Source organism: Pristiophorus japonicus, chromosome 20 (genome assembly GCF_044704955.1).
Source record: "Pristiophorus japonicus isolate sPriJap1 chromosome 20, sPriJap1.hap1, whole genome shotgun sequence".
NCBI classification, from domain to species: domain Eukaryota; kingdom Metazoa; phylum Chordata; class Chondrichthyes; family Pristiophoridae; genus Pristiophorus; species Pristiophorus japonicus.
In genome coordinates this window covers 86,082,803-86,094,301 of record NC_091996.1, presented here as the reverse complement: position 1 = coordinate 86,094,301, position 11,499 = coordinate 86,082,803, and the positions used below count along the sequence as shown (strand labels likewise).

The following is an 11,499-nucleotide window of genomic DNA, read 5'->3' as shown; positions in this document are numbered from 1 at the left end:
TCGACCCCGACGTCAAGGGCCAACGTTGCCTCAACCATCCCCAGCCCTCACCCTGGACCCTGTAACTCACAACACTCCCCGTGAAGCGGCTTGGGACGGTAAAGGGCGCTGTATGGATATGGTAAGGTGGCGAAAGGGCGTTATATGAATGCAAGTTCCTTTGTCCTTCAGTTGAAGGTTTTGGAGCTGTTTCCTGTTTGTTGGACTGTGGGGCTTCCCCTCCCGTTCTCGGTCAGGCTGAAACCTGCGTCCTTTCAGTGCGAAACTCTTGTTCCGTGTGCTGTTTAATCATTGACCCACAAGTGAGCGAGGAGGAAGAGGATTAGTGAGAGTGCTTGCCTTGCGAAACCTGGCCAGGCTCCAGGCCATTCCTGAAGTATGGGGGCGGACGTTACTCGAAACGGAAATCCCCCCTCCCGGGCTTGGAGCCGCCGATGAGGTCACAGGGCGAGTTGGGAAAGCCCACACAGTTGCTGATAAAAGCAAGGCTTTGCAGCCAGCTCGACTCACACGCAGCCGGTCCCGAGATGCAGGCAGACGGGGAGTGCGGCATCTGCTACTGCCCCTACACCAGGGGGTCCCGGACCCCCAGGCTCCTGCCCTGCCGCCACGCCTTGTGCAGCCGCTGCCTCCTGACCCTGCTGGGCCGCGCCCGCCCCGACCCCTCGGGCCACCGCCGGCTCCTCTGCCCCTTCTGTCGGGGGCCCGCGTCGGCCCGGCTGGAGGGCACCGAGCCCCCCTTCCCCCTGGACCCCGGCGCCTGGGAGCGAGTGCTGGCCAGGGGGCCCGAGACCGAGGACGAGGAGACCAAGGGCCCCGCAGCAACGGCACTCAAGCGGGAGGTCAAACAGTGGACGGAGAGACTGAGGAGGGGCTTGAGTCTTCGGAGGCGGAGCCACTCGACTCCTGGCGGTAAGTTCAAGGGTCAGCCATGACAACAATTGTATTTATAGAGCGCCTTTAACGTCGCGGAACGTCCCGCGACGCTTCGCAGGAGCGATTGTGAGCTCGGAAGTTTAACCCTGAGCCGCATAAGGAAATATTAGGACAGTTGAGTGACAGGGTCAAGGGTGAGGACTGGGGCAACGCTGGCCTTTGACGTCAGGGAGCGTAGGGAACGGGAGGAGGCCATTCCGCCCCTCGAGCCTGCTCCACCATTGATCTGTAAACCCTCGCCCCACAAAAACCTTATCGATCTCAGTCTTGAACTGTGATTCTTTGAGCCAGGTAGTGTCGCTCACGCCAACGAGGGCTGGCCAGGGAGTTACTTCGGCCCCAGCCCCCGGTCCCCTGTTCCCTCCCTCGGGTGATTCCCGGTACACTGCGCCCCCGCTTTCAGAGAGGAATAGTCGCGGGACGGCCGGGCGACACGGTTCTAACAAACCCCCCTGGCCTTCAGCAGACCTTTCACCCCCTCAGTACTGCCTCTCCGACAGTGCGGCGCCCCCTCAGTACTGCCCCTCCGACAGTGCGGCACTCCCTCAGCACTGCCCCTCCGACAGTGCGGCGCTCCCTCAGTACTGCCCCTCCGACAGTGCGGCACTCCCTCAGCACTGCCCCTCCGACAGTGCGGCGCTCCCTCAGCACTGCCCCTCCGACAGTGCGGCGCCCCCTCAGTACTGCCCCTCCGACAGTGCGGCGCTCCCTCAGCACTGCCTCTCCGACAGTGCGGCGCCCCCTCAGTACTGCCCCTCCGACAGTGCGGCGCCCCCTCAGTACTGCCCCTCCGACAGTGCGGCGCTCCCTCAGCACTGCCCCTCCGACAGTGCGGCGCTCCCTCAGCACTGCCCCTCCGACAGTGCGGCGCTCCCTCAGTACTGCCCCTCCGACAGTGCGGCGCTCCCTCAGCACTGCCCCTCCGACAGTGCGGCGCTCCCTCAGCACTGCACTGGGAGTGTCGGCCTGGATTTATGTGCTCAGGTTCCTGGAGCGGGACTGGAACCCACAACCTTCTGACTCAGAGCCGAGAGCTAAGTTGGTAAAAGAACCCGAGGGGGAGATGAGGAGAATATTTTTACGCAGCGAGTTGCTCTGATCGGGAACGCGCTGCCTGAAAAGGCGGCGGGAACAGATTCAATAGTAACTTTCAAACGGGGAATTGGATAAATACTAGAAGTGGAAAAATTGCAGGGCTGTGGGGAAAGAGCGGGGGGGGGGGGGTGGATTAATTGCTCTTTCAAAGCGGCTCGATGGGCCGAATGGATGGTTCTGTGATTAACGCGCGGTGTTGAAGTGCCGTGAAGCTTATTTAACGCCGGTGTCTTGTCAGTTTTTGAGAAGGAGTGCCGAGGTCATTTTAAGTCTGATCCAGGTTTTAATCTCTTGCAGCTGTGTGCGTGGACATGCGTGATATGGTGCTGCTGGCAAGCTTTCAGTTAATCTGAGGCCAAGTCTTCCGGTGACGATCGAGGCACGAGTGAGCCGCGAGCCTCCCGCTAACGAATCCGTGTTGAAGAGACAGCCCCCAGCATTCCAACGCTCGGGGGCAGGGGTCGCACGGAGGAAGATGCAATTTCCTCGGCTTTCCCCCCCTCCTCGAAGAGTAGCGGCCTCGTCCGTGACGGTTCCTTTCCCAGCATGCTCCGAGGGGTGGGTCGAGCTAAGGTCGAGCCGAGCTAGGCCGGAACCAGAAGGCCCTGACCTCAAGCGGCCCCGGACGGCTTCCCATCGCCAAGGGCCGTCAATGAGTTGCCGTGGAAGAAGCGACGGGTCATGGACCCATCAGCAGCGTTGCCTCGGGGACAGAACTGTCTCGCCTCGGGCAAATCACAGGCCCAAGTTATGCACAGGCCTACGTGCCTTCTGTCACAATCGGGCCTGGGCCTAATCTTCCATTTACGTTGTAAATTTACTTTTTTGTAAAAGCTGCCGTTATTGTTTTTTTTAGGGCTTGGCGTCACATAGTCAGGGAACGGTTGCGGCACAGAAGGAGGCCCATTCGGCCCGTCGAGCCCGTGCCGGCTCGCTGCAAGAGCACTTCAGCCAGCCCCACTCCCCCGTAGCCCGGCTAATCTTTCTTCTTCAGGCACTTATCCAATTTCCCTTTCGAAGGCCACGATTGAGTCTGCCTCCAGCACCCTCTCAGGCAGCGCATTCCAGATCCTAACCACTCGCTGCGTAAAAAAAGTTTACCTCCCCGTCGCCTTTGGTTCTTCTGCCAATCGCCTTAAATCAGTGCCCTCTGGTTCCCGACCCTTCCACCAATGGGAACGGTTTCTCGCGATCTACTCTGGCCAGACCCCTCCTGATTTTGAACACCTCGATCAAATCTCCTCTCAACCTTCTCTGCTCCAAAGGAGAACAACCCCAGCTTCTCCAGTTTATCCAGGTCACCGAAGTCCATCGTCCCTGGAGCCATTCTCGGAGAGCTTTTCTGCGCCCTCTCTAAGGCCTTCACATCCTGCCTAAAGTGCGGAGCCCAGAATTGGACACAATACTCCAGCCGAGGCCGAGCCCGTGTTTTACAGGAATGCAATGTTTTGCGGCAGGTTTTTAACGGTGTCTGCAAGCCGTTGCCATGCCGGTGTGGGTTTAGGTGACCCCCCTGCCCCCTAACATCGCGCCCCCTGCCCCCTGTTGCCCTGGGCGACGGTGCCACGGTTCGAAGCGTCGAGACTTTTAACTGTCGGCAGCTCCCCGGCAGAATGCAGAGTGTTTTCGTGGAGGTGTTGCAGCGTTGCCGTGGCAACGGCAGGCTGAGCCTCCTCAGCTGGTGGAATGTTTCCCAACCGGTGAGTCACAAACAAGTGCCGACCCGTGACTGAAGAACTTGCAAGGCACTTGCTAAAACCTAATCGGCATTTTGGTTGTCCAGGTGACCAAACTACTCTTAAAAATAGACACCGTCTTTGGAATAACCTTTGACCTGGGCCTCAAAAGCCTGAGCTAGGCCCTGCCTGGACACTGGAGCTGTGCCACAGACTGTAACCCTGGATAAATTCCTGTGAGGAAAGGGGTGGGGAATAAAAAACCCTTATTCTAAAAAAATTATTTATATTAAAATACTTGTATATACATATGTATTCCTAGAGGTTTGATCACATGACCTCTTGCCCCACCCACTCTAATAGCCCTTTTCCCCATCTCCAATCTTTGCATAATGAATACACCGCAAAATGGGGGAGAGAAACATATTTTTTTTAATAATGTTTCTGTCATTTTTCTCCTGGGTGTACTCTCAGGAGATAATGGGAGTTCTTGACCGATCCCAGCAATCAATCTCTTTCGATTGGTCGACAACAGACCCAGACGTGAGGTGAGGAAAACCCGCAGCGCTGGAGGGCTTTGGGAACCAGAGGTTTAAAGCCACCACAGTTCCCCCCAAACGCATTCTCCACACGTCATGTCGACAATTACTCCAATGCTGTATCTCACCACTGATGTTCTTTCGGGAAGGAAATCTGCCGTCCTTCCTATGTCTGGCCGATATGTGACTCCAGACCCACGGCAATGTGGTTGACTCTTAACTGCCCTAGTTGTATTCAACTGCTTGAGGGCAATTAGGGGCGGGTATGAAAACATCGGAATTAAGAACAGGAGTCGGCCATTCGGCCCCTCGAGCCTGCTCCGCCATTTAATATGATCATGGCTGACCTTCGACCTCAACTCCACTTTCCCCGCCCGATCCCCATATCCCTTGATTCCCTTCATATCCCAAAATCTATCGATCTCTGTCTTGAATATACTCAACGACTGAGCGGCCACAGCCCTCTGGGTCAGAGAATTCCAAAGATTCACCACCCTCTGAGTGAAGAAATTTCTCCTCATCTCAGTCCTAAATGGCCGACCCCTTATCCTGAGACTGTGACCCCTGGTTCTAGACTCCCCAGCCCGGGGGAAACATCCTCCCTGCATCTACCCTGCCAAGCCCTGTAAGAATTTTGTACGTTTTAATGAGATCACCTCTCATTCTTCGAAACTCTAGAGAATATCGGCCTAGTCTGCTCAATCTCTCCTCATAGGACAATCTCCCCATCCCAGGAATCAGTCTGGTGAACCTTCGCTGCATTCCCTCTATGGCAAGTATATCCTTCCTCGGGTAAGGAGACCCAAACTGTACACAGTACTCCAGGTGTGGTCTCACCAGGGCCCTGTATAATTGCAGTAAGACATCTTTACTCTTATACTCAAATCCTCTTGTAATAAAGGCCAACGTACCATTTGCTTTCTTAATCACTTGCTGTACCTGCATGTTAACTTTCAGTGATTGGTGTACAAGGACACCCAGGCCCCTCTGAACACCAACATTTCCAAATCTCTCACCGTTTAAAAATAAATGCTGGCCTTGCCGGTGACGTCCACATCCTGTGAATGAATTTTTAAAAATACGGACTAGGAAGGCCCCGGGTTCATACTGCCGGTCAAATAGGTCATCACGCAACTAGCGCCTGATTTGTGGTGTCACCCAGGTCAAATTTCATTCTCCATTGTGTCTCCTCTCGGCTTCTGCTGTGCAAGGAGAAGATACCAGCGGGGACGTTATAAGCCCCTGATATTCAATCCTAACTCCTCAGTATTATCTTATAAATTGCAATAAATCTGATTGATTTTGTGACTTAGCCAGCACTGTAACTCACAGAAAGAACTAATTATTGTGTATTTAATAGTTATTACAAAAAGAAGTAAAAATTATTGTGATGTGACCATGTTTACAGGTGTTTCATTTTTTTGTGGTAAATATCTTTCTTGTGGATGCCTATTAAAAGGACCTCCAATAATGGAGATTGCAAAATATAACCCCGCCATGTGTAAAACTGCGCCGTCGTTTATGCCAATCTCCTGTGGCGATGCTCACGGTTAGACGGAGGGAAGGGGCGACCTGATATTTCTGTGGGTCGGGGGGGAGGGTGGAACTCTGCCACTGACCCCCCCCCCCTGTCAAAGTTCGTGGGGGTCACAGGGCGGAGCCTGCATAAGCAGATAACCAGCAGGAGGCTGTTTAGCCCCTCAAGCCTGCACCACCATTCAATTAGATCATTGCTCATGATCTCGCTTAGATTTTGTGTCAGCCGTGGCTCAGTGGGCAGCACTCTCGCCTCTGAGTCAGGAGGTTGTGGGTTCGAGTCCCACTCCAGGAACTTGATACATAAATCCAGGCCGACACTCCCAGTGCAGTGCTGAGGGAGCGTCGCACTGTCGGAGGGGCAGTGCTGAGGGAGTGCCGCACTGTCGGAGGGGCAGTGCTGAGGGAGCGCCGCACTGTCGGAGGGGCAGTGCTGAGGGAGTGCCGCACTGTCGGAGGGGCGGTACTGAGGGAGTGCCGCACTGCTGGAGGGGCAGTACTGAGGGAGTGCCGCACTGTCGGAGGGGCAGTACTGAGGGAGTGTCGCACTGTCGGAGGGGCGGTACTGAGGGAGTGCCGCACTGTCGGAGGGGCAGTACTGAGGGAGTGCTGCACTGTCGGAGGGGCAGTACTGAGGGAGTGTCGCACTGTCGGAGGGGCAGGACGGAGGGAGCGCCGCACTGCACTGTCGGAGGAGCAGTACTGAGGGAGTGCTGCACTGTCAGAGGTGCCGTCTTTCGGGTGAGACATTAAACCAAGGCCCCGTCTGCTCTCGCAGGTGGACGTAAAAGATCCCATGGCCACTATTTCGAAGAAGAGCAGGGGGAGTTCTCCCTGGTGTCCTTGGTGTGCCAATATTTATCCCTCAATCAACATAACACATTATCTGGGTCATTATCACATTGCTGTGTGTGGGAGCTTGCTGTGTGCAAATTGGCTGAAGGTTTCCTACTTTACAACAGTGACCACACTCCAAAAGTACTTCATTGGCTGTAAAGTGCTTTGAGACGTCCGGTGATCGTGAAAAATGCTATATAAATGTAAGTCTTTCTTTCTTTCCCCAGTCAGAGATCTAGGTTGGGGCCTGCTCACAGGTTGAGGCCTGAGTATGACTCTTTGCTCCCACACAAATGAGTCACCACTGCTTCCTTCCTTTTGGTGCTGCACTGACCTGTTTTTAAGCAACGGGGGGGCCCTGGTTTCCAGCACAGTGACTGAGACCGGTGAGCTGGTGGGAGAATATTTGCGTCTTTATGTCTCGTCACGCCCACCCCCACCGTGGCAATGAGCCAGACCACCCAGCCACGCCGGACCAGCTGCGATAGGCAGTAAAGGGGGGGAGGGGGGCTTAATTGGCCTCAGCACCCTTGGGTGCGCGAAGTTAGACATCAGGTGACCCCCCCACCCTACCCACTTGCTGGAAAGCGTGTGGCCTGTGGGAGAAAGCCACATCTGGGCGGCCTGTGTGATGGACCCCATGGTTGAATATCTTGCTGGCACTCACTGCCTGGAGTCCCACAGAGAAACTGGGGTGGGTTACCACTGGGCAGACCGATATCCCAGTTGGTCGCCGTGTACACCCTCATATACAGCATTACTCCCAGTGTACACCCTCTGCATATCCCACCGTTCCCCAGTCCATCTCCTCTACATTACACCAGATATACGGCACAGAAACAGGCCGTTCGGCCCAACCAGTCCATGCCGGCGTTTATGCTCCACTCGAGCCTCCACCCGTCTTTCCTCATCTAAATCGATCAGCATAACCCTCTATTCCCTTCTCCCCCATGCGCTTGTCCAGCTTCCCCTTAAATACATTGATACTATTCGCCTCAACCCCTCCCTGTGGCAGCGAGTTCCACATTCTCACCCCTCTCTGGGTAAAAAAGTTTCTCCTGAATTCCCCATTGGATTTCTTGGTGACGATCACATTGATGGCCTCTAGTTATACTCTTCCCCACAAGTGGGAACATTCCCTCTGTATCCACTCGATCAAAACCTTTCATCATTTCTGTCCCCTGGGAGGACAGACGCACCAACGTCAGTGTCCTCAACATCCCCAGCATCGAAGCACTGACCACACTCGACCAGCTCCGCGGGGCGGGCCACATTGTCCGCATGCCCCGACACGAGACTCCCAAAGCAAGCGCTCTACTCGGAACTCCAACACGGCAAGCGAGCCCCAGGTGGGCAGAGGAAACGTTACAAGGACCACCCTCAAAGCCTCCCTGATAAAGTGCAACATCCCCACCGACACCTGGGAGTCCCTGGCCAAAGACCAGGCCACCCTAAGTGGAGGAAGTGCATCCGGGAGGGAGCTGAGCACCTCGAGTCTCGTCGCCGAGAGCGTGCAGGAATCAAGGAGAGAAATCAGCCAACTTGCCTCTCCTGCTGCTATATAGGGTTTTGCAAAATCGCAGGAGGCCATTAGGCCCATCGTGCCTGTGCTAGCTCTCTCAACGTGCTCTTCCCGAGTCTCATTACCCTCCCATAAGCCCTGTGCTATTTTTAAAAAACATTTATCCAGTTCCCTATTCTTGTTTCTGTTCCCCCCACTCTTTCAGGCCAGGCATTGCATGTCATAAGAAATAGGAGCAAGAGTCGGCCATACGGCCCCTCGAGCCTGCTCCGCCATTCAATAAGATCATGGCTGATCTGATCATGGACTCAGCTCCACTTCCCCACCTGCTCCCCATAACCCTTCACTCTCTTATTGGTTAAGAAACTGTCTTAAGTTTATTCAATGACCCAGCCTCCACAGCTCTCTGGGGCAGCGAATTTTACAGATTTACAACCCACTGAGAGAAGAAATTCCTCCTCATCTCAGTTTTAAATGGGCAGCCCCTTATTCTGAGATCATGCCCCCTAGTTCTAGTCTCCCCCATCAGTGGAAACATCCTCTCTGCATCCACCTTGTCGAGCCCCCTCATAATCTTACACGTTTCGATAAGATCACCTCTCATTCTTCTGAATTCCAATGAGTAGAGGCCCAACCTACTCAACCGTTCCTCATAAGACAACCCCCTCATCTCCGGAATCAACCGAGTGAACCTTTTCTGAGCAGCCTCCAATGCAAGTATATCCCTCCTTAAATACGGAGACCAAAACTGTACGCAGTACTCCAGGTGTGGCCTCACCAATACCCTGTACAGTTGTAGCAGGACTGCCCTGCTTTTATACTCTATCCCCCTTTGCACTAAAGGCCAACGTTCCATTGGCCTTCCTGATCACTTACTGTACCTGCACACTAACTGATCGTCAGTAGCTAGGCGCTAATGGTTTGCACCAACGGTGAGCCTTTAATCAATTTTCGGTCGAGGCGCTAAAAGCTGTGCTCCCGGGCAGTAACCTCTGACACTCCCGTTAACGCTCCCCTCTGGCCACTAACTGAGGGGTTAGACAAGCGGAAATCCAGCCCCTCATCCCCTACCTTGAGTTGCCGACTGACCGACCAGTGGAAATAGCTTGTCCCAATTTACCTCTTCAAAAAAAACCTCAAAAAACAGACCCACGAGATCTCCTCTTCCTCCAGCTCTGGACCTTGCTCCCTCAACCTCTCTGCCTCTCCACCTCCGCCCACCTTCAAGGAACAGGAGGAGGTCAATCAGTCTCCTTACCCGAGATTCTGTCTCCGACGCTGACGTGTATGCATACACTTAATGTACAGTTACATAAGACCACTGAATGCATCTTCACACTGTATACACTATGCCTGTACCACCAGAGGGTGCAACTGGTGGGGACCTCGAGGTCACCTGTACACAACAGGTAACCAGGTATAAGAGGGAGTCCACCTTACTGTACCCTCATTCAGGAGCTGCAATAAATGGACTAAGGTCACAACAGTTCAAGTGCAATACCGTACCTCGTGGAGTCATTACTAAAGTGCTTACAGACACAATAGCCGCGAGTGTTCCCGACTCCATCCCGCAGCATGCTACCCGCCACCATCTCAGCAAGACCCCAGCCCGGCACGAGGTAGAAAAGGCCATGCGTCAGCTGAAGAATAATAAGCGAATGCCGGGGGGGCAGATGGAATTCCTGCTGAAGCACTAAAACATGGTGGAGAAGCACTTTCGGCACGAATACATGAGGTCATTTCTCTTACCTGGAAACAGGAGAGCATGCTGGGAGATCTCAGAGATGCCATCTTCAGAAAAGGGGACAAGTCCGACTGCGGTAACTACAGAGGAATCTCCCTGCTGTCGGCCACTGGGAAAGTCATCGCAGCGCGTTCCAGATCACAAAAACTTGCTGCGTAAAAATAAATTCTCCTTATCTCACTCTCTGGTTCTTTTGCCAATCATCTTAAAACTGTGCCCACGTGTTACCAACACTCCTGCCGAAGGAACCAGCTTCTTTTTATCCCGTGTCAGCCATGGCTCAGTGTTCAGCACTCTCGCCTCGGAGTCAGACGGTTGTGGGTTCGAATCCCACCCGAGGGACTTGAGCACATAAATCCAGGCTGACACTCCCGGTGCAGTACTGAGGGAGAAACGCACTGTCGGAGGGGCAGTACTGAGGGAGCGGCGCACTGTCGGAGGGGCAGTACTGAGGGAGCGCCGCACTGTCGGAGGGGCAGTACTGAGGGAGCGGCGCACTGTCGGAGGGGCAGTACTGAGGGAGCGCCGCACTGTCGGAGGGGCAGTGCTGAGGGAGCGCCGCACTGTCGGAGGGACAGTGCTGAGGGAGCACCGCACTGTCGGAGGGGCAGTGCTGAGGGAGCGCCGCACTGTCGGAGGGGTGGTACTGAGGGAGCGCCGCACTGTCGGAGGGGTGGTACTGAGGGAGCGCCGCACTGTCGGAGGGGCAGTACTGAGGGAGCACCGCACTGTCGGAGGGGCAGTACTGAGGGAGCGCCGCACTGTCGGAGGGGCAGTGCTGAGGGAGCGTCGCACTGTCGGAGGGGCAGTACTGAGGGAGCGCCGCACTGTCGTAGGGGCAGTACTGAGGGAGCGCTGCACTGTCGGAGGTGCCGCCTTTCGGATGAGACGTTAAACCGAGGCCCCGTCTGCTCTCTCAGGTGGATGTAAAAAATCCCATGATGCTATTTTAAAGAGCAGGAGAGTTCTCCCCGGTGTCATGGGGCCAATATTTATCCCTCAGTCAACATCACTGAAACAGATGATTTGCTCATTATCACATTGCTGTTTGTGGGAGCTTGCTGTGCGCAAATAGGCGCTATATAAATGGCAGTCTTTTTTATTCTTTCTATCTCATCATCATCATAGGCCGTCCCTCGAAGCAAGGATGACTTGCTCCAATACCAAAAGGGATGAGTTCACAGGTGTTTCAATGAGGGACCTAATATTCCAGATCCCGAACTACATCCTGAAGGGTGGAAGATGCCTGTGGGTGGATTTTTTTAACGTGGGGTGGCCGTTGCACACCAACCACCACACGGGGCTTGACAGAGCGAGGTCTTGGTCCAGTGGCAAGGGTTAACCAGGACGACTGGAGACCAGCTCTGCTGCACGGGCCCAGTGCGCGCACACATCGCACAGTGTGGGCTGGGCCCGTGCTGCCCCTGGGCCCCTCGCCTCTTCTGGACCCCCAACTCTCGCCCCTCCTGGGCCCCGATCACGTCCCTCTACAGTCTCTCGCCGCTCCTTCGCCCCGACCTCACCGCTCCTGCTGTACCTGCCCGCGCTCCAATCACCGACCTGGATCCTGGTGACGTCGAATCCAGTCGCCCGGTTCGCTGCTCCAGCCCGTGC

General features: G+C 54.9%; 1 protein-coding gene across 1 annotated transcript; it reads left to right on the top strand.

Annotated features, from left to right (window-relative positions):
* Nucleotides 1-524: 524 nt before the first annotated feature.
* Nucleotides 525-5,642, top strand: LOC139232993 (RING finger protein 227-like). Its single transcript, XM_070863491.1, has 2 exons — nucleotides 525-912; nucleotides 2,329-5,642. Exons 1-2 carry the CDS (start codon nucleotides 528-530, stop codon nucleotides 2,382-2,384), a joined length of 441 nt encoding a protein of 146 aa, XP_070719592.1. The 5' UTR covers nucleotides 525-527; the 3' UTR covers nucleotides 2,385-5,642.
* Nucleotides 5,643-11,499: the final 5,857 nt, after the last annotated feature.